Raw genomic sequence first — 24220 nt, forward strand, 5'->3', positions numbered from 1 at the left:
ATTGTTCCACCTCACTTTACCATCCTCTTTCTTCATGGATAACTTTACATGATGGAATGTTTGATCTCAGAGGACCTTGCTATACAATACATGTGACACAAGATCCATAGCCAGAGAACTCCTAAGAGTTACAAGGGGCGTTATGCTTGACAAGGCCAATTTACTGCAATGGGCCCACATGTTCAAATAACCTAGTTTTCATTGTGCTCGAAACCTTTGGAGTTGTCTCTCATTGAGTTGACTTATGTGAAACCACTACAGGCTTGGTTTTGATTGCCCCCAGCTGAGTTTTTATAATATCTAATCTAAACACTTGTAGTGAGTCTGTTCATCCACATCAGCTCTCTACTTCTTTGAGCTCTGGAATCTCTTTGGAGCTATTCTTTATCCGTTTTTTTTTTTTTAATGGATTTCATTTTACATTCCAACCACAGTTCTTCCTCCCATCCCCCTTACCTCCTTCTACCTCCTCTCCCCTCCGCTCCCCCCAGCTCACCCCCAGTCACTCCTCTTCACGGGTAAGGACATCCATGAAGAGTCCACCTAGTCTGTGGAGCCATTATTTTTTTTAACCTGCACACACATGTGTGCATGAGCAAACATGAAATATGTGTGATCCTAGAGCTAGTGATCCTAGAGCTTGTGATCAAGATTATAATACAGTCTGTTATTGCCAACAGCCAAACTCTCAAGAGAAACTGAGATTAATCAGAAATTGCAACTAAAAATCTAGCTTGTGAATTTATTGTTACTCAGTGATTTCTGATGTTGTGGAAGAATAAAAATAATGTATCTGTACACACACACACACACATACACACACAATCTTGGAAAGCTGAGGTAAGCCCCCAGTGCAACTCAAGTGTCCTAAAAGGAAGGGAGGCTCTATGATACAGAGATAGTACAGATAGTACAAGCTCACAGTAGAAATATGACCCTGGTAGGAGAGGGCCTGGAAAGGAGAACAAGGGATGCTCTGGAGGCTGCAAAGAGCAAAGGAACGGGTACCACTCACGGGCATGTCTACCCTTTTGATCCTGTAACTCAGCCTTGTCATCTACAAAACTCATGCTCAAGAACTGCACAACTGAATGACAGAAAATGAAGTCTCAAAGTTTTAAACACTTTACTCTGCCATGCATTTCCCCGGAACTAAGATGCTGTTTTCTAAGATATTAAGAACTAGTTCCAGAAGGCTATCATAAATACCCTTCCCGGAGAGTGAGATCAACAACTAACTTCTCCATGGAGCCCTCAACTAATGCCTGTTGAAAATAGGAGCAAACACCCATACATAAACACTGAGTCGAACTAGAACCCAGAAGCAGATGGAGAGGACAAGACCATGCGGTAGAAGTACATAGAGACAGCATACCTGAACAAGGAGGAGCTAAGGGCCACTAAACTGATAGCTGGGAAGCCAGCAGGGGACTGACTCGGGCCCCCCTGAATATGGGTCTCAGCCAGAAGGACTGAGCAGTCTAAGAGACCTCAGACAGTGGAGCCAGGATGTATCCCTGGTGCACAAAAGGACTTTGCAAACATATCCCCCATGGAGGGATAACTGCCTTATTCTAGAGATAGGAGAGAAGCCTTAGTCCCTACTTCACAGGACCTGTCAGATCTACATGACCCCAACTGGATGGCATTCCCCTACACATGGTATTGTGGTGGGGGGTTGGGAGGAGAGGGTGTTTAGAGTGCATGTGAGAGGGCAGAGAGGGTAAAAGGGAAGGAAGGAGGGAGGGAGGGCTGGAGGGGAGGGAGGGAGGGAGAGGGAACTGGGATCGACATGTAAAATAATAAATTAAAAAAAAAAAAAACAAAAACGCTTTGACTCCAAAATTTAAGTTGAAGAACAAGTTACTGGGGAAAAGGATTTCTATTTTTGTTTCCACAGAAAATGAAAAGATGTGGATTCCTTCCAGACTAATGTGGTTTGATCACGCCAGACCGCCTGAAACAGAGTACAAGCTGATCCTACATTCCAAACAGCTGGACAAAACAGCCCTACAGACTACAGCTAGGATATCTGAATCTTCTTCGAATCCCCCAAGACAGCGCCCCTTATCAGCAGGAAGTAGTTTGGAAAGAACGACGCCCAAATTCCCAAATATTGTGTATAAATGTTTGTTTTCATTTAATTGGACTTTGTTATATAAAATTAAATAAAAAAATTATATATAAAAAAATGTAAAAAAAAAAAAAAAAAAAAAAAAAAAAAAAGAACTAGTTCCAGTCTTTTTGTGCTGATAGCGCTCCCGCCAACATGGTGAATGTTCCTAAGACCTGCCGGACGTTCTGCAAGAAATGTAGCAAGCACCAACCCCATAAAGTGATGCAGTACAAGAAGGGAAAGGACTCTTTGTATGCCCAGGGAAAGCCGCGTTATGACAGGAAACAGAGTGGATATGGTGGGCAGACTAAGCCCATTTTTTGCAAAAAGGCTAAAACTACAAAGAAGATTGTGCTGAGGCTTGAGTGTGTTGAGCCTAACTGCAGATCTAAGCGGATGCTGGCTATTAAGAGATGCAAGCATTTTGAACTGGGAGGTGATAAGAAGAAAAAGGGCCAAGTGATCCAGTTCTAAGCTAATCTTGTTATGAAGACAATAAAAGAAACTCACCTCATTTGATTGGGGTTGGTCTTTTTGGAGGGAATAAACTGAAACTATTGAAATTCCCTTAAAATTTCTGCTTGATGGTTGAGTACAACTTTTAGGATTAAACTTTGTTGAGCTAGTGTGAAAAAAAAAAAAAAAAAAAAAAAAAGAACTAGTTCCCCTTTCTCATCTCCTTTGGGCAGACTCCTTTGCCAGTGTTAGAAGACAGTACTGAGTCAGTTTCCTCAATGAATATGTCCCTCTGGAGATTGCTTTTATTTTCTTTCCTGCTAGAGAGTGAACCGATGCTCTACAGTGCTACATGTCCAGCACCACCTGCTCAGTATTCTTGATGAACTGGGACCACAGAAACATCCATTCCCAGCAGCCATATTTGGGTGGAGGTCCATATTCCACGCAGGATTTTCTATTAGTTCTCTGCTTTAATATATTCTTCAGAGCCACCCATGTGGCTTCCAAGTCCTCAGCTTCTCAAAGGTTCTGGAAGTCAGGTTAGTTTTCTTCTTTTAGCGATCCCTTGCTCAGTCACAGCGGCTCTTTTTCCTTGGACAAGATACTCGCTTGTTATGCCTTCTCCTATCCTAGTTTCTCTCTGTTTTCCTTTTTCCTCCTCCTCAATGTTGTGTATTTTTCTCAGCTGTTTTTCTTACTAAGTTTTAAATTTTGGTTTTGTTTTAGACAGGGTCTCTCTATATACACTAGGCTTGTCTGAAATTCACAAGATTCCTAGATAGTATTTCCATCTCACAATCTTTTAACATGGCTAATAAGAACTTCCACTTAAAATTTAACAAAAGCTTAAAAAAGGGTTTTAGAAACAAAAGAACAGAGACAAGCAAGGTTTCTTGGTAGCAGCATTTTTCTTGGTTGAACTCTGCTTTGTGAACTTGTCTTTGTGAGAGACAAGCAGATATTCCTGCGGCTCCTTTAAGGGAAGGCTCCTGACTCAACATAAGCGGCAAAAAACTGCATGGCTTTTAAAAAGCACTGCTAACCCCTTACCAGCAGGAAGTAGTTTGGAAAGAATGACGCCCAAATTCCCAAAAATTGTGTATAAATGTTTGTTTTCATTTAATTGGACTTTTTTATATAAAATTAAATAAAAAAAGAAAAAAAAAGCACTGCTAACAATTTATTGGTGTGTATGAGAGATGGCGATGGCAGTGACCACATCTCCAAGCTGGCAGCATGCCTGCTGGATGGCAGCGTTGACCAGGGCAGTGACCACGGCTTTCATTGCTGGCGGTAAAGGTACCTGCCGCCATCTTTGATAACCTCGGCAGAAACTACAAAGACTTTCATTTTAACAATGTTATTGTTTACCAGATAAAAGACTCATGGCCAAAAAAAGATAAACATTTACAGTAAAGACAGATTCATAATAAGAAAAACCTCTAAAGGTTTACAGTGTGTTTTAAAATATATGTAGACGTGGGAGAAAAAAAGAATAAAATGGTTTTAAAAAGACACAGAGAAACAGGGTGTGGTAGCACAGGCCTTTAATCCCAGCACTTGGGAGACAGAGGCAAGCAGATCTCTGTGATTTGCAAAGTAAACCTGGTATGCAGAGTAAATTCCAAGACAGATAAGAGTCACACAGAGAAACCCTGTCTCAAAAAATGAAACAATAGAAGTAAAAGAAACAGTAATAAAAAAAAAAGCCACGTAAAGATGGAAAGCACAGAAAAATTATGGATGCTATATGCTATTCTGTTGTCTTTAAATTCTTTGACTGCTGAGGAAATAACAACTTTTAAAACAAATGCTGCTGGATTAATTCAATTTATATATTTTAAAAACACTTTGACTCAAAAATTTAAGTCTAAGGACAAGTTACTGGGGAAAAGGATTTCTATTTTTGTTTCCACAGAAAATAAAAGGCTGTGGATTCCTTCCAGACTAATGTGGTTTGAGCAAGCCAGACCTCCTGAAACAGAGTACCAGGTGATCCTACATCCAAAACAGCTGAACAAAGCAGCCTTGCAGACTACAGCCAAGATTTCTGCATCTTCTTAGGATCCCCATGACAGTGCCCCCCCATCAGCAGGAAGTAGTTTGGAAAGAATGACGTGCAAATTCCCAAATATTGTCTATAAATGTTGGTTTTCATTTAAATGGGGTTGGTTATAAATGGTTAATGACCACAACCAATCTCTTCTTAAAGGTAAAAAGGGGATTATGGTATAGATATGAATACTTTGTTTTGGAATGGATTTTCATTTATTGATAAAATTTAAGGTCAATTTTGTGATATGAATATTTCTCCTCTTCTTTAGGTATTGTGTTTATATAGCTCATTTAGAAATGTAATGTATAATTCAATACAGATTATAGATAGTACCTATGACAGTCAGATTTTATAGTTAAGTTAGTTAATATTTCTAGATATACAGAGATGTATTTGAGATGAATAGGCATTCTTCAAACCTTTCAAAGACCTACAGAATATGGCATTTAAAATGGTTTAGGGTTTTTCTTGACAGTGAGGTACAATTGCTCTTGGCAACACCACCTATGTCAGAAAGGAAGATGGACATTGAAGAAACTCATTATGGAGTTTACTTCCAATATGGCAAGACTAGCCATTTGGACAAGATACTGCTCTTGTCTGGACTGTTTGACTTTATGCTGTATAAAATGGACATGCAGGACCCACAGAAAAGTGACTGCTGATTCAAGATGGACATTGCTATAGAATTCCTGCTTCATGGAAGAGTCTGCCAGATAGTCTACAGGACACAAAGAAAAGTGACTGACAAACTGCCAATACAAGAAGACAGTTTAAAGTTTCTTACTTTGCTGAATAGTCTGCTAGACACTATGGCCTATGGGCTAAAGATGGAAGATTACAGAAGAACTTCGGGTGACTGGCCAGACAGTGAGTTGTCTCTGTCATTTCTAGAGTTATATAGTATCCTTCTGTGGTCTTTGAAGGAGTTAAAGACAAATAGTTATGGTTATAGTTTTCCTTGGTTAGGATTAAAGATAAGTTACATATAGGACTTTAGACTCACAAATATAGGATAGATGATAGAATAGTTTCTTAAATCTTGCTAAATGTTAATGGACTAAATATTGTTAACTGTGATTCTTATTTGATAACTGTTATGTGATATATTCTGCTATGTTAAGGTTAAAACCCTTCTTTTTATTTAGACAGAAAAGAGGAGATGATGGGAGATGCCATTATCTATATATGTTTCTCATACTAGTTAATGAATAAAGCACTGTTGGCCAATAGGAAAGCAAGATAGGAGGGACTAGGAGACAAGGAGGAAAGAGGAAGGAGTAGGGAGGGGAAGATGGAGAGTCTGGAGAAGGCAGAACCGCCAGCCTCCTCTCGCTGGTAAGACCACATGGAAATACATAGAAATGGGTTAATACTTAAGACAGAGCTAGCCGATAAGAAACAAGTAATGGGCCAACAGAATTATATCAAATACAGAATCTCAGTGCATTATTTGGGGCTGGCGTGGCGGTGGGACAAGGCCAGCAGCGGGAGGAAAAACTGTACTCCTTACAGTAACATCTTTTACTATGTAAGATAACATCCCCAGATTCCAGAAATTGGAATCTGGACCCTTTGGGAGCCATATATAGCTTATAACAGATTTTACTTGCCGATTATGTTTATTATGTTTGTGGGAAGAAGGGGGCAACCAGGGCTTTTATTTTTTTTTTTTGTAAACTTATCAAACAGTTATTTGTCCTACACCACCAAGCTTATTACCAACTGAATGAACAGGTCTCAGTTTGACTTCAATAAGCCAGAAAGGAAGACTTGCAGATCCTCCAATCACAGGGAAGTAGGTTCTTAAAGCTGCTTTTGCAAAAAGCATCACTCTTCACTTGGCCCTCTTTTGGCTATCACACTATCACCATTTTATGCTTACAAAATTGTTGTGTTTAGCAGGATAAGGAACTCAGGAGCCTGAAGCCGATACCCAAAGAGCAGACACAAAGAGCTTTCATTCTCCACCTAGCAAATGAATAGAATCTTGAACAAGAAATTCTCCCAGATTAGGAGAGAACTCCCAGAATAGGGGAGAACTCTTTTCTTAGGGTTTCTATTGCTGCAATGAAATCCCATGGCAAGAAAAAGAAAGAAAGAAAGAAAGGAAGGAAGGAAGGAAGAAAGAAAGGAAGGAAGGAAGAAAGAAAGAAAGAAAGAAAGAAAGAAAGATGGGAAGGTTTATTGGCTTACACTTCTAGATCATAGCCCATCATTGGAGGAAGTCAGGATAGGAACTCAAGCAGGACTAGAACCTGGAGTCAGGAGCTGATGCAGAGGCCATGGAGGCAGCTGCTTAATGCCTTGCTTCCTCTGGCCTATTCAGCCTGATTTCTTATAGAACCCAGGACCACCAGCCCAGGGACGACCCCACCTTCAATGGACTGGTTTCTCCCCATTGATCAGTAACTGAGAAAATGTCATCTCATGGAGGCATTTCATCAACTGAGGCTTCTTCTTCTTCTTTCACAACTCTAGCTTTTGTCAAATTGACACACAAAACCAGCCAGCACAGCCCTGTGTCTCACAAACCAGGAGACCTTTGATACTTCATTTTCCCCCTCCTAGACTTGAATTAAAAAAAAAATGGACTCAGATCCTCTTTGCAACATGAAAATTTTATTTAGCCTCACAGTTAAATTTTCATGAATTTGCTCTTATTGTTTTATATAAATTGTAAGGTGTCTATAGGCATGGAGGGAAGTCATTAGCCCAGTCCCCATCCCTAGCCTCATCTTAGCCAAGCTGTAAGTTGATTCATTTTCAATTTCTCCACTATTTTATTTTAAAATACAGAGAAACTGTGTGACCGATTTAACAAACCTAAATAACCAGTAAGGATGGCAATTGAAACAGCTAGGTAGACAAAGGATAAAGAAGCAAGCTGCTTAAGCTTGAGATTGGTGTCTCCACAGGGTGACAGTACAACAAGACACTATGTGACAGCATAGAATTTCAAAACAACTACTCAACTCCGGCTGGTGCAAAGTGGATGTGTGGTTTCCTTATAGAAACATTTTCCATGATTAGCCCACTAAAACAAGATTTTCCGATCATGCAGCTCTTGTCATAACATCCAAAACACATGTAAGGGGGCATAATTCTATTCCTATCAAAGACCATCCTCTGGAGTCCCCCTTTCTTTAACTCAAGAACAATCCTTCCTTCCACTAAAGTTTGAAAAAAGAAAAAAAGGTACTCAAAATCCCATTGAGAAGACTGCATTCTCGCTCAAGTGTATACTTTTAGTCTGTAATAAAAATTTTCCTAATTCATTTTCCTGACTCAGTTTCTTAAGTTCTGAATCAAGTGTTCTGGAGAGATGACTCAGAGGTTAAGAACACTGGCTGCTCTTCCAGAGGACCTGAGTTCAATTCCCAGCAACCATGTGGTGGCTCACAACCATCTATAATGAGATCTGATGGTATGCACGCAGAACACTGTATACATAATAAAGATTTGTGCCACCATGCCCAGCACTACCTTGGTTTTCTGATATAGCATCTCCCAGGGAGCAGGAAGTTTATTGATTTGGATAGACTAGCTGGACTGCAAGCCAGGAATCCTTCTATCACTCTATTCCTAGCACTGGGATTACTGCCACACCGGGTGCTGCCACACCCGGCTCTTTCAAGTGACTTCTTGGGGCTTGAACTCAGGTTCTCTTGCCCATCACTTTACCATATAAGCCATCACCTCAGCTCTTTCTTTTGTTTTTCCTTATAGATATACATTTTTCTTCATTCATCGATATTAGCAGGATTTAAATAAGAAGAAAAGGGATGTGTGGCTAATTTATTTGCTTAATCAGAAATCACTCTTTATGGAACTAGAGGGAGGGCTCAGCAGTAAACTGTGTATACTGCTATTGTAGAGGATCAGAATTTAGTTCCCAGCACCAATAACTGCCTGTTAGTCCAGCTTCGGGAAGACCACTGCAGGCACTAACACGACCTCCTACATTTATACATGATTAAAAATAAATCTTGAAATAAAAGAAATCAGTTATTACTTTCAGTGTTTCTATTTGTTTTCTATTGCATCTCTTCAAGGAAACACATAATTGGATTAGTTAAACTAATGTTTTGAGTAGAAAAAGCAGACCATTATCACCATCTTCTCAGGGTTCCCTGCTGGGCACAAGAAATAATTGACATATGGTGAAATATAGAAGACAAGTATTTAATCTAAGTTTCATGGACTGGGGAGCCCTGATTAAAAGTGAAAATCAAGGGAAGGGATAACATCTGAATGTTTTCCTATTAAGTTGAACAAAGAGACAAAATTACAGAAAAGTAAATAATTCTGTAGGAGGCTAAACAGGAATAGGAATTCTTTTAAAGGGGTCTGTTTGCATAGAATTCTATTTGCTATGCCTCCCCATTGTTCTTATTTTCCTTGTACAAGGAAGGTGCCTTATGTGTGGCTCAGCAGCTAAGAGCTTTTCTGTTATTCCAGAGAACTCAAGTTCAGTTCCTAGCACTCATGCCTAATGGCTCACATCTGCCTATACCTCCATCCAGCTCTGGGGGAATGACACTCTCTTCCAGCCTCTGAGGGCACTGTACCCATGTGTACATGCCAAAAAACTATACTGTGAGATCCTTTAAGTCACCTGTTATCCACAACTATCTTTAGGAAAGCTGTGCCCTGGATAACTCCATGTCAAAAAGCAGCCATTGGTTCCATTCTGAGGACAAATGACCCTGAATCTTGTTTGTACAAGTAGATGCCACCAACCAACCATCACCATCCATGAAACACAGACTGCTAAATAAAATGAGCCAATTATGAACTTATCAAAGAAGATGGGAAACAATGAACACATGGGTTCATCAAAACCATACCAGTAAAACCAGACCCAAGAATCTGTCAAACACATAGACCAACGAATGGTGCAATCAGCCTTCCTAGACCTCATAAGGACACAACTCGATGAAGATGACAGTCCCACCAAACTGTCATCCAATTATCTGGTGTTCAGGCGGAGAATTCTCAACTGTCCCTTCAGCTCAGCAGGAATGCATCTGCTGAGTCCAGGAATGGACCCAGCCAGAGTCTACCATCCTGGCCAGTATTTAACTAAAGCTTGCTTCAAATTTGTCTCAAACAAGATGTGGTAACTGTATTATTCTTGACTGGTGGGATTAATGGAGTCTCAATTTGTCCTATGTTTTGTGTTAATGACACATTTTAATTATTTTCCTCCTACAGGTAATGTGTCATTGATTCCTTTTTATTCCTTTCTTATTTTATTTTTGTCTTTGACATATATTTCTTTGGCTTAGTCCTGTTTGAGATTTATTTAGCTTTTGGAATCTATAGGTTTGTGTGTATCTCCAATTTTGGGGAGTATCAAGACATTCATTTCCCCAGGACTCCTTTAGCCTCACTAGCTCTCCTCTTGGACATGTTAGGCAGACAGTTTTATATTTACATGATTTGGCAACATCAGATCTCAGCACTCTCTTTATAATCAACATCTTGGAAAACTAAAGACAGGAGACCAGAAGAGGCCAAAATGGGTTCCTAGTAATGTCAAACACCATATTATTAGGTTTTTTTTCTTTTTTAATTACTTGTGGCTAGGCATGGTGGAACACTCACTTTTAGTCCTAGAGCTCAAGAGGAAGAGGCATAGCTGGGCAATAGTGGCACATGCCTTTTATCCCAGCACTCAGGAAACACAGGCAGGACAATCTCTGGGTTCAAGGCCAGCCTAGTCAAGGACAGCCAGGCCTACACAGCAAAGCCCTGTCTCAAAATACCAAAAAAAAAAAAAAAAAAAAAAAAAAATAGAATAAACAAAAAAGAAAGACAGAAATAAAAGGCTAAGAGAGCCAGAGGCAAACAAGCAGATCTCTGTGTGCAAAGCCAGTTAGTTCTATACAACAGAGCAGTCAGAGCTACACAGTGAGAACTTGTCACAAAAATAATGTATTTGTGACTACTGTGAGATACATTATTTCCATTATTTGTCATTATGCTTGTGAGCATATGAATTTGGACTGATTTACAAGGCTGGCTATGTACCCAGGCAGCAGCTTAGGCCTTGTACACGAAGACTGCCTCAATCACCAACTAAAAGAAAAAGAAATTACATTAAAGACTCCAGTCTTATTAAAAAAGATCAGGACTGTATCCAGGTCCTTCTAACTCCCTCCCTCACTATGGAACTTGAGGTGCTAAATTTTCTCATATCACCTGAGAGCACATTCATGTGCACTTCAAAAATGCTAGATGACCTCATCTCTAACACTCATGACAATCGATTATCCCAAGTAACCATTTTTCTCACTTGGTATGTTTCTTTAATATTCCACCTGGTCTATTTATATGCAATACATACTAATACTAATCTTGGTTTTAATGAAGTTATAAGTGAAGATACAATGTCCTTTCATTTAATGTTTTTGTTGCTGCTAAGACTGCTAAATGTCTACCTTAATCAAAACTAGTATTTAAAAAATTCAAGGGTTTTCATTCTCTCTCTCTCTCTCTCTCTTTCTCTCTCTCTCTGTGTGTGTGTATTTTAATTATTCAGCATAATTTGTCTTTTAAGGCAAAGGTTACAATTCACTATTGCAGACATGCTTCTGCAGGTATGAGAGAACATCTGGGTCATTTGCTTTCCTGGAATTCTTGGTATTGTCTCTTTTTTGGACAATAACAATGTCTTTTGTTTGCGAACCATTTTTACCAGTTCCAGTGTAATTATACATCTGTTTACTTGGCATTTCCAAACCTCCGAGACTCTAGAATATTGATAATATGAATTAGAGATGTAGTAGAAAAATTGAAACCAAAAGAATGTGTAAATAATGCTTAGTGAATAGCAAAAGAGATTCAATACTAAAAAATTTAATTCAATTTAACTTAATTATTTGGGGAAAACAACTATTTTAAATTATTTTGAGACTCAAGAGGTCTTTATTTACAAAATGGAAATTTTCCAACTGTTTGCATATTTTGAATTAACTATACAGGGTCTTTCAAATTGTGTGGGGAAGACCCAGCAAACTTTACACAGCTTGTTAGGAAAAAGATAATTTCCCACTTATTAAAGATTTCAAATTATTACATGAACTCTGTAAAAATAATGGAAATCACTACATAAAATACTAAGTCAATTTTATTCTTTCATTCTAATATTTTCTTTCAGACTTTCCCTATACATAGCCTTTTATTTTTACTTTTTAAAATTATTTTTTTCTTCTTTTACATATCAATCCCAGTTCCCTCTCCCTCCCATTCTCCCACACTCCCAACCCCCCTCCCTACCCATTACCCACCCACTCCCCAGGGATGATCAAAATCTGAGAAGTCATTCAGAGTATGGCCTAGGCCCTCCCTCCTGCCCCTAGGTTAAGGGAGTATCCCTCCATGGGGAATGTGCTCCCAAAGTCCTTTCATGCACCAGGAATGCATCCTGGTTCCACTGCCAGAGGTCCCTTAGACTGCCCAGGCCTTCTAACTGAGACCCATGTTCAGGGAGTCTGGGTCTCCCAGCTATCAGTCTGGTGTTCATGAGCTCCCCCTAGTTTAGGTCAGCTGTCTCTGTGGGTTTCTCCAGCCTGGTCTTGACACCTTTTCTTATCACTTCTCCCTCTCTGCAACTGGATTCCAGGAATTAGGCTCAGTGCTTAGCTGTGAATGTCTGCTTCTATTTCCATTAGCTACTAGATAAAGGCTCTATGATGGTATATAAGGTAGTCATCAGTCTTATTATCAGAGAAGAGCATTTAAGGTAGTTTCTCCACTATTGCTCAGAGTGTTAGTTGTGGGTCTTCCTTGTAGGGACATTTCTCTAGAGTCAGTTTTCTCTTCAAACCTATACTGGCTCCTTGTATTACAGTATGTCCTTTCTTGCTCTCATTTATCCCCCCCCACCCTCTGACTCAATCTTCCTGCTCCCTCATGTTCTCCTCTCCCCTTCTCTTTCTCCTAACTCCCTCTCCACTCATTGCCACCGCACTCCTCCCAATATGCTCAGGAGATCTTGTCCCTTTCCCCTTCTGTGAGGGACCTTTTATGACTCTCTTAGACTCCTCCTTGTATCCTAGTTTCTCTAGCAGTGTGAATTGTAGGCTAGTGATCCTTTGCTCTATGTCTAAAATCCATATATGAGTGAGTACATAACATGTTCCTCTTTTTGTGATTAGATTACCTCACTCAGGATGATTTCTTCTAGTTCCACCCATTTGCCTACCAATTTCAATATTCCATTGCTTTTTTTCTGCTGAGTAGTACTCCATTGTCTAAATGCATCACATTTTCTTTATCTGTTCTTCAGTTGAGGGGCATCTAGGTTGCTTCCATGTTCTGGCTATTACAAATAATGCTGCTATGAACATAGTTGAACAGATAGATGTCTTTGTTGCATGAATGTGCATCTTTTGGGTATATGCCTAAGAGTGGAATTGCTGGATCCTGTGGTAGACTAATTTCCATTTTGCTGAGGAGCCACCATATTGATTTCCAAAATGGCTGTACAAGTTTGCACTTTCACCAGCATTGGAGGACTGTTCCCCTTTCTCCGCATCCTCTCCAGCATAAATTGTCATTGGTCTTTCTGATTTTTTCCATTCTGACAGGAGTAAGATGGTATCTCAGAGTTGTTTTGATTTGCATTTCTCTGGTGGCTAAGGATGTTGACCACTTTCTTAAGTGTCTTTCAGTCATTTTAGATTTCTCCATTGAGAATTCTCTGTTTAGTTCTGTACCCCACTTTTTAATTGTATTATTTGATGTTTTGGTAACTAGCTTCTTTCTTTGTATATGTTTTCTGTCCCTTTGAGCTGGGCTTCTTCGCCACCTTCTATGCCTATTATTCTTAGGTTTGGTCTTTTCACGGTGTCCCATATTTCCTGGATGTTTTGTGTTAGGGATTTGTTGGATTTAAGATTTTCTTTGGTTGCTGAATCTATTTCCTCTAGTTTATCTTCAGTGCCTTCTCTTGTATTCTGTTGGTTATGCTTGCATTTGTAGTTCCTGATCATTTACCCAGAATTCCCTCAGTTTGTGTTTTCTTTATTGTCTCTATTTCAGTTTTCAGCTCTTGAACTGTTTGAATTGTTTCCTTCATCTATTTGATTGCTTTTTCTTGGCTTTTCTTGCTTTCTTTAAGAGATTTGTTCATTTCTTCCAATTTTTTGTTTGTTTTTCTTCCATTTCTTTAAGGAATTATATTATCTTTGAGGGCCTCTATCATTTTCATGAAATTATTTTTCAGCTCATTATCTTCTGCTTCATCTGCTTTGGTGTGTTCAGGTCTAGTTGGTGTAGAGTCCCTAGATTCTGGTGGTGTCATACTGGTCTTTCTGTTGTTGAGTGTTTTCTTGTACTGCCGCCTTCCCATCACTTCTTCCAGTGAATGCAGGTGGAGTCTCTCTCTCTCTCTCTCTCTCTCTCTCTCTCTCTCTCTCCTGCTCTTCTGGTGGGTGTAGGTGGGTCAGGACTTTGATATCAGTAACTCTGGATGATCTGAGCTCTCTTGGAGGTCTCTCAAGCAGAGGCCACAGCAGGGCCAATGATGTGGGGAAGGCAGGCTCTGGATGGTGGATGGTCTGGAATATTAGGACTGGACCACTCAGGCCAAAGTCATAGGGGAGTCAAGATGCAGAACTGACCCAGGGAGTTCCAAGAAAAGGATGTGGTGGGAATTCTGCCTGGGCTGGTTACAAACTCACCTTAGGCAGAAGACAGGTGAAAGGGTCAGATGAGGGCAGGCTCCAGATGGTCCAGATGGAGGGTTGGGTCCAGGATGCACAGAGCCAACCCAGGAAGTTCCAAGGAGAGGGTGGGGTGTTGGACCTGAGCTCTAGCCAAACACTTACCCCCTTGGTATTGTCTTAATAGTCTCAGGCTGCTCATCGGGTTGGCCTCTGACCTCATGTGGGTTATTCACTGTACAAGTCTGCTTGGGCATGGGTTTAGGCCTTAAAAAAGTCTTTATTAGCTGGCTGGCAACTACACTGGGATCTAGAACACCCAGTGTAGCCCTGAACCTTTCTCAGGGTGAGCTTTTAAGCACAGAAACTATGTTCTGGGTTATATACTTCAGTTAACAAGAACAGTTAGCCAGAAGCAGAACTACAGAAACCAAAAGGCAAGGTTAGAACATTTAGAGACTTTCCCAGAACTATGGACGACCTTGATGGATTAGGTCTTTTTTTTATTTTGTCTGGTGGTGCTATTTGCTGAGTTTTATGGCCTGAATGGTACTTCCATCATGGAGTCAGTTGTGCTGAGGTCTGAGAGCCTACTAAGGTCTGGGGTTATATACTAAGATGGAGTTTTTCTTAACCATCACACTAAGAGGGGTTTTAAATAGTATGAAGCCCCCTGTATGTACCAAATGTGGTGCTTGGCCAACAGGCAGAACTGTAAATGAAGTTTCTGGAAAGAAAATTAGTCCACAGAGACTAATTTACTGATTAAAAGGACTGTGTTGTGGAGAGGTGGAATGTTGCAAGCCCAGAGGCTAGCTATATTATCTCAGGTTACCCATTCTGTGCCCACCTCCATGTCAGAACTAACATCTTATGACTAACAGATAGCATCTGCTGCCTGTAGAAAATCAACCCCCTCATCTTGTTGTAATGGACTCTATTTCCTCTACCATTGTATTTTAAATTTGCCTAGGTTTATGACTCTCTTTGTTCTATAAAACCTCACGAAATTGTTTCCGTGTTGGAACATGGAATTGGGGTAATCTAAATCTGTGTTACTAGGCCATGGCCACTCAAAATTTGCCCTTTAAGGTGAACGCTGTATGTATGTGTGTGAGAGAGATGTGGGGAGAGGTAGAGGTAGGGAGGGAGAGGAGGGGGAGGGGTAGAGGGAGAGGGAGAGGGGGAAGGAGACTTAAGTAGTATTCAGAATTACTACGTGAACTTGTCTCTCTTACCACCCCTATCAGGCTTCATCTTCTCCCATTCCCCAACATAGGATTCCCCAGGAAATTGTCTTTGAGGTCCACCTTTCAAGAGGGACAGTCAAAGAGACTGTCTTTAGACTGTCTCTTGCTCTGGCAAAGCAGTTACATTTCAATTCCTTCTCCACCATGGGAACATAGTAACATTTTTAGTGACCTAAGCCATAGCTAGGGTATTTCCAGGTTTCACTCACTGCCTGCCCTTGGAAGAAACGCTCATGGTCACTTGGGACTTGCAGCCATCTTGCTGGGGAAGTTTCTGTAGGAAATGCTGCTTATAACCTTCATATGCTCTCGTCACCCACAGTACCAGGCAGATATGTTTTCTAGAGCACACACAGGGAGTACAAAGTCCCAGGGTGATTTTATTGACTTAGAGTTGAACTTGCCTACTAGTTCATTTCCTGCCACCTGATCTGTGTTATGAGAAGAACATAGTTATGGGCTTCTCAAATAGTCAAACTTCATTTCCTTTAAAATAGATTTATCTATCTGTATTTGTCTATCTATCATCTACTTATACATATATAGGTGTAATTAGAAAAGATTTACTTTATACTTATGAGTATTTTGCTTGTGTATAACTCTGTACACTAAATACAGATCTAGTGACATTAAAGCATCCTTTGGCGCCACCTTATGCTGAGTGAGGGGAATTGCACCTATTTGAACTGGCTTCATTGTTATACTCTCTCCATTAATTGAAAACATTTCCTGTGTGTCACTGCACATTAATTTCCTTTTCCAAATTTAATATGATAAAAGTGACAATTGTATTGGATAACATCAAAATGAGTAATTCAGTTAATACCTACTTTGACAAAGATTTGTGAGAAATTTATATAGTTTGTATTAGACTTCTTTTTTTAACCTTTTAAAAATTCTTTTATTATATTTTTTATGTATGTGGGCTTTTGTAAAACAGTGCACATATGATGTGGTCAAACAACAACTTGCAGAAGTTTGTTTTATCCCATCACAGGAGTCCTGGGAATTTAGGTTTGGCAGCATATACCTTTACTATGATTTATCTTGCTGGCTGTTACATTATAAATATAATTAATTCTTTTAAAACTATCTGAATGTATATCTTCTACTGGAGTTGTAAAATGTTCTTCATTAAAAATGTATGTAATTATCATTTTACTTTCTCTATGGTCATAGACCCCAGATAACACACATGCAATCAAGAATCTTCCTATACCTAACACTATTTTCCTGGGACTTTCATTTCATTGGTTTTACCTGTGCCGGGAGTAGACTATTGAACCCCTCCCAAATGTTTTCTTTTTTCTAAATCTACATCACTTTTTTATTTTTTAAATTTAAATTTGAAACAAGCTTGTTTTACATGTCAATCCCAGTTCCTGCACCCCTGAAAGTGTGTGTTAGTTGGACCAGGCAGTCTATGGAGTCTCTGGTAGTGGATCAGTATATATCTGTTACCCATTACTTGTGGGGTAAGTGGTCACATGTTTCATCTTAGTTAACTGTCACACTGGCTCTATGAGGAACATAGGGTCTAATGGTCTCAGGTTAGCAATCAGAAACCTAGTGTTAAGGAGGCTAGCTAACTTGTCCAAGATCAAGACAATAGTCAAGCCCAGTTCTTTGAGGGAGTGCAAACAGGGGAAAGAAAGAAGAGAGGCGCTGTGAGGAAGGGAACTTTGATGTCTGTCCCTTGCCACCCTTCTACCTTAGCATCTTGGCTGCTGTGGGCACAGGAGGGAACTATCATGCTCAAAGAGAGCTCCAGTTTCTAACCACACACACAAACACACGGCGTCTCACAGCATGAGTTGAGAAGAAAAATTACCATACCATCCCTGTCTTCAAGCTCTACTATAGAGCTATAGTAATGAAGACAGCTTGGTGTTGGCACAAAAACAGACAGGTAGACCAATGGAATTGAATTGAAGGGCCTGCTATTAATCCACACACCTATGAACACCCGATTTTTGACAAAGAAGCTAAAATTATGCAATGGGGGAAAAAAAAGCATCTTCAACAAATGGTGCTGGTATAACTGGATGCTGACATGTAGAATATTACACATAGATCCATATCTATGGCAACACATAAAACTTAAGTCCAAATGGATCAAAGACCTTAACATAAATCCAGCCACACTGAGCCTCTTAGAAGAGAAAGTGGGAGGTACCCTTGAATACACTGTCACAAGAAATCATTTCCTGAACATAACACCATTAGCACAGACACTGAGATGGATAACTAATAAATGGGACCTCCTGAAACTGAGAAGCTTCTTTAAGGCAAAGGACATAGTCAACAAGACCTAATGGCAGTCCACATACTGGGAAAAGATCTTCACCAACCCTACATCTGACAGAGGGCTGATCTCTAAAATATACAAAGACCTCAAGATACTAGTCACCAAAACACCAAATAATCCAATAAAAAAATGGGGTACAGATCTAAATAGAGAATTCTTAATAGAGGAATCTCAAATGGCTGAAAGGCACTTAAGAAATTGCTCAACATCCTTAGTTAATGGGAGCACGGATGGGGGAGGAAGGGAAGCAGGAGAAAAGATGGGAGGAAGGGAGAGGGAGGAGAACATGAGGGATCAGGAAGGTTGAGTTGGGAGAAGAATAGAGAAGGAGAGCAAGGAAAGAGAGTGCCATTGTGGGCCTATTGAGAAACTTGGCACTAGAGAAATCTTCAGAGATTCACAAGGATGACCCCAACTAAGAATCTAAGCAATAGTGGAGAGGCTACCTTAAATGCCCCCTCATAATGAGATTGATGACTACCTTAAATGCCATCCTAGAGCCTTCATCCAGTAGCTGATGGAAGTAGAAGTAGAGAATCACAACTAAGCATTGAGCCCAATTCCTAGAATCCACTTGCAGAGGGGAGGAGTGATGAGCAAAGGGGTGGAGACCATGCTGGGGAAACTCACAGAAACAGCTGACCTGAGCAAGTGTGAGCTCACAGACTCCCTACTAACAGCTGGGGAGCCTGTGTAAGACAGAGCCAGGCCCCTTGAACGTGGCTGTCAGTTGGGGGACTTGGGTAGTTTATAGAGCCTCTGGCAGTGGAACCAGTATTTATCCCACGAAAGGGCATTGGGAGCCCATTCCCTATGGAGGGATACTGGCTTAGCTTAGATACACGGGGGAGGGGGGAGGTCTAGGTCCTGCCCCAAATGAAGTGACAGACTTTGATGATCCCCCATGGGAGGCCTCACCCTCTCTGAGGAGTGGATGGGGAATGGGATGAGGAGATGGTGGGGTGGGGGGGAGGGGAATGGGTGGATGGGAGGGAGAGGGAAGTAGGATTGGTAAGTAAAATAAGATTGTTTTAAATTTATATAAAATCAATTAAAACAAATAAGCAATAGAAAAAAGAAAACAAACTGGCAAATTAAAGCAAACAAGAATTTTTAGAAATAAGAGAAAAAACACAAGAAGCACACACACACACACACACACACACAGAGAGAGAGAGAGAGAGAGAGAGAGAGAGAGAGAGAGAAAGAGAGAGAGGAAAGGGGAGACATCATCACCTTAGAGTCACCCATCCCCTCTGGCTCTTATAATCTCTTCAACTACTCTTCCACATAGATCCCTGAGCCCTGAAGGGAGAGGTGATGATGAAATCCCATTTATTACTGGGTGTTCCAAAGTCATTCACTGTGCAAATTGTCTATTTGTGGGTCTCTGTATTAGTTCCCATCTCCTTCAAGAGGAAGCTTCTCTGATGATGGCTGCCTGAGGCACTGATGTAAGGTGTAGCAGAATGTTGTTAGGAGTCAATTTTTGCTATGTTCTTTTGGCAGAACAATAGTATTTAGTTTTCCTCTGGAGCTGAGGCCAATCTAGTCTCAGGTTCTTGGACACCTGAGCATTGTGAGGCATGGGTTATGTCTTGTAGAGTAGGTCTTAAATCCAATCATAGAGTAGTAGGGCCTTGCCATTAGTTTGTGGGGAGCAATCAATAGTCTTGGGAATAGCCTGAGATGTTTGGGGGTCCCCATGGGGTCCTTTGGCCAACAACTCAACTATATGTAACCTGTTTCTGGTACTGGATGTTTCACTTGGTGGTGACAGTGTCTAGTTGGGGCATTGTCTTCCCTGTTGTTCAGATTTCTTTCAGATATGTATATATTAAGAAGTTTCTACAGTACTGAGTTTTCATATGACCCTCAAATGACCCTTAGCTAATTGTCTCTCCCTCAACCCCATCTTCCCTCTCCTTCCCATTTTACTCTCTCGTTCCCACACCACCATCATAGAGACATTTTTTCAGAACATCTTTCTTTTCTTTGCTCTGTATTTCTGAAATGGCTACCTCTCAGGATTCTGATGACCTAAGTCAAACAATATATGTGAATAAAGTGGCTATTTTAATTTCACAGTTCATCTGGGGATATGTTATATTTAACATTTCACATACTTAATCTAGGAGTTGGAAAACCACGTTCTTTAGCGCATTTAATGTGAGCATTTGCATTTCTGAGAATATTCAAGAATCACTTTACACATACCTCATGTTTCAAGAGTGCCAGAAGACACAAACTGAGGTCTAGGCTAGTCTCTGTGTGCTTCTGCTACAGTAGTGAGATTGATCATGTGCCCAGCCATTCCTCACTGGCCACCCTAATTTGTGCCCTGACCTGGTCTTTTTCTATTCCCTGAAAGTATCAGTTGACAGGAAGCCTCAGCAGAACGTTGGATGACAGCAGACATTGAAGACTCACTGGGAACAAAGACATCAGAACTGAGGATCTAGGTTGGAAATAGGACATTGTTTCAGGTAGTGTGGCTCGTTTCTGGGGTAGCTTTTTGCTAAACTGACAGCTATTTGTCTAGGTCTCCTGCTGCCCAAATGGCTGTAACAAACACTGAAACAGATCCTTGGCAGGGGCCAGGCAGGGATGGCAGGGCTGATATCAGACCCTTGGTAGGAGCAGACAGGAATGGCAAACCTTTTTGGAGGGCAGACATGGATGGCAGAGGTTGTATCATATTTAGGCTGATGATTTCCTAGACTCATGTGGTCCTCATAGTTTTTCAGAGTCTGGGGAATGACCCACTCTTTTGCTGTTTCCTCTTTAGGTTTAATAGTCTCTTCCTCCCTCTCCCTCCCTCTCCCCCCTCTCTCCTCCTCTCTCTCTCTTTCACACACATACACACACACGTGTGTGTGTGTGTGTGTGTGTGTGTGTGTGTGTGAAAATATGGGAGGACATATGTATATGGGAGAAAATATGCTGTTTGCCTTTCTTGCCTCCATTACCTTTTCCTGTTCTCCTGTCTGTCCTCCATTTAGACATCTTCCTCTCCCCAGACACACCACATAGTCCCTCTTTTAATTTGTTCATTTTACTTTGAGTCCAGGCTTCATGTAGTCCAGGCTGGCCTTGAATTGAAGGATGTTACTAAACACCTGGTCCTCCTGCCTCCACTTCTTAGTGCTGAGATTATAGCATCTGATACTACATCTGGCTTGCTATAATTTTAAATTGATGGACATTTGGGCTGATTTCATTGCTACTGGGAAAAGTGTAGTAATACATAACTATTTCATGGTATGCTGATATAGGGTTCTGCTGTACACCTAAGTGTGCAATATCTGGATGATGTGGTGGTTTATTTTTAGCTTTTAAGGACTCTCTGCAGTGACCAACACACCTGTTGTGCCAGTGTACAGTTCCACTAACACCCAATAAGAGTCCCTTCACCACCAATCTAACCAGGATTTACTATCATTTGTTTTTTGTCTTTTTTTTGTTTTTGTTTTTGTTTTTGTTTTTGTTTTTTTTTTTTGAATGTTGGCCATTCTGACTGGGGTAAGATGGAATATCAATAAAATTTTTTTCATGATTCACACATTTACTTTTTTAATAAATTTGTTAATGTTACAGTTTTTTTACACTATCAATCTATGCCTAACTAGCCAAAGAAAGAAATGATAGACATTTTTCATCCACTCATAGACAGATTCATCCACCCATCATACAATATTTCAAAATTGGATTAATGTTCATTTTGCTAATTTCAAAAGTTAAAATGAGTTGAAATTTAAATTTGCTGCAGGCTTTCAGCTCTCCAGTACAGTAGCCATTGAATAAATATTTTCACATTGTTTCAGTTTACTTCTTGAAAACATAACATTTTGTGGTAAAAATGCATGCTTATCAAGGGAAGAATGTGGCTAGGTATGAGATTATATGTTAAGGCTCCAGTGCCCAAAGAAAGTTTTTAGTTTAACGAAGAACCTCTAACTTCTGTCTTATCACCCAGCCTCTTCCTTGACTGCTCAGATATTTGTCAACATTATTGCCTAGAAGAGATTTACAGTCTTACTGGGAATTACTGTAGGCCACCTGACCTCTTGGTTTCCTGCATGATTGTGTAACTAAACTATAGGAAACTGTACTATAGGAAAACACTCTCATACCCAGAGAGACTCAACTATCACCTGCTTTCCTCTCCAGTAACCAGCAAATCTGAATTGCAAAGGGATTCATTATAGAAAAACATACACTCTCCAGCATATGGTTACATCTCAATACTGATATTTCTGCTAAACTAAAGGCACAAAGTCAGATAGTTGTTGAACTAGCTTATTAAGTAGAAACCCCAGGAACCCCTCAAATTTCTTTTACTACTAAGCACTCCTGGAAAGTTAATTACTAAAACCAGAAGTGCTCTGTTACTGTTTTGTTGTCCTGATTTTGCAAATAACACCATGAGAACACAACAAAGCTGATGACAGAGGTGGCTGAGACAAGTACTGTAGCTATAGAATGTCCAGTACCTTAAAAATTCATATAAGAAATTCTTACCAAAGATCATATAGATACATGAGGCTAATGGAAGGTAGTGGGTGGACTTTTGTTCATGCTGCTTGATTCTTCATGGATGGGTCCATAAACCATTCATTGTGAACACCATATACCTTTCACAGAAGTTCATATCGAATTCAGACTTAATTGGCAGAGACCTAAGCAGCACCTAGAGTGGGGCCTCCAGCGTCTGATGCTTTTAACATCAAAGCCTGTTTGGTTTTTCCTAGGGATTGGCCAGGTCACAGATTTTTCAACATTGCAATGTACAGTTTAGGTCACTTAATCAAGCAGTGTGTTGTTGAAGGGCTTATTCTATTTTTAAATATAACATAATTCTTTATAGATACTTTGGGAACTTCACATCGTGCACTCCAATCTTGCTCACTTCCACATCTCTCCATATCCACCCATCAACACTTTATCCATTCTTCCCTCAAAGGCAGACCCCTTAAAATTTATTAAAAACAAAACCAAAACAAAGCAAGCAAGCTAACAAACAAACAAACAAACAAAAACCCATCTTGATCCTCCGTCTTTCCTTGCTCTCCAGCACCTCATTTGTCCTAGTGACATTGGGTACTGTGGAGTGTCAAAAAGTATACTCCTTTGTGCAATCAGCCCCACCCTCAGTGTTCATTACAAGGAGTCATTGGTTTCATTCGAGGCCTCTTGCACACCACCACCACTGGACCCTCATTAAAACTCCTGCTGTTGCCCCAAGTCATGGATATCAAGTTGCTGTCATTCCACAGGACCAGTACCTTCATGTAATCTAGCAGGTCTAGACAGCATTGATGTCTAGGCCCACAGTGTCTGTCTGGGTGGCAGCTGAACTCATCATGGGCTACTGGGACCACCCAGCTCAGATGAGGTGTAGAGCCAACTTTTCTAGACCCATGCCATCTGAGCCGCTCTCCCAGGCCCATGGTGAGGGATGGGGGCATCTCTCCTGAGTGCTGGGGCCAGCTTTCCTGTTGCAATGTCCATTGAGTGGCAGGGCCAGCTATCCCCGGGCCAGTGAAGGGTGGGCTAGATCAGCATAGCCCTCCAATTTCAATGCCCATGGTTCCTATGACCCACTGTGATAATACAGGCCATGGACTCCACGTACAGCAGGACCATGGATCCAGACATGGCCCTTGGCATAAGCTTGGACCTGGACATCACCATGGCCCTGGTGGCAGCACAGCCACCCAGATCAGCATGGCTCTGGGGTCAGCATGACCCTTGGACCTCAACATGATCTCAGGTGGCTGACTAGATGTCAGGCATCTGCACAGCTCTTGATGGTGACAGGAGCCATGGACATGAACTCAGACCCTGGCTATGGTAAGGCCACAGACCCAGACATGAACTCAGCAGCAGCCCTGGCACAGATGACATCATGACCCCAGGTGATAGTGCAGAACACGCATATTGGTCTGGCTCCAGTGCTTGCATGGCCCTCAGACACCAGCATGGCCATAGGTGTGGGCATCTATGTGCCCTTTGGTGGCAACTTGGGCCATGGACAGTAGTATCAACAGACCCAGACTGTGGTAGGACCAGACATGGTCCTTAGCAGCAGGCCAGGCTCACCATGGTCCCAGATGTCAGCACAAGCCACTCAGATCAGCATGACCCCTACAGCAGCATGGAACTTGGACACCATCATGCCCTCAGGTGGCAGCCCAGACCCCTGTCATCTGCTTGGCTTTGATGGCATCAGACCGTTGGCATAAATACAGACCCTGGCTGCAGTAGGGACATGGACCCAGTTATGGCCCTTGGCAGCAGCTCAGGCTCAGATTTCACCACATCCCCGCTGGCAGCACAGACCACTCAGACCAGCAT

The 24220-nt window shown here is 41.0% G+C and overlaps 1 protein-coding gene across 1 annotated transcript; it reads left to right on the forward strand.

Annotated features, from left to right (window-relative positions):
• Positions 1–2269: 2269 nt before the first annotated feature.
• LOC127223191 (60S ribosomal protein L36a-like) lies at positions 2270–2605 on the forward strand. Its single transcript, XM_051185705.1, has one exon. The coding sequence runs from the start codon at positions 2270–2272 to the stop codon at positions 2588–2590; it is 321 nt and encodes a 106-aa protein (XP_051041662.1). The 3' UTR covers positions 2591–2605.
• Positions 2606–24220: the final 21615 nt, after the last annotated feature.

Source organism: Phodopus roborovskii, unplaced genomic scaffold (assembly GCF_943737965.1).
Source record: "Phodopus roborovskii unplaced genomic scaffold, PHOROB, whole genome shotgun sequence".
In the NCBI taxonomy this organism is placed as follows: domain Eukaryota; kingdom Metazoa; phylum Chordata; class Mammalia; order Rodentia; family Cricetidae; genus Phodopus; species Phodopus roborovskii.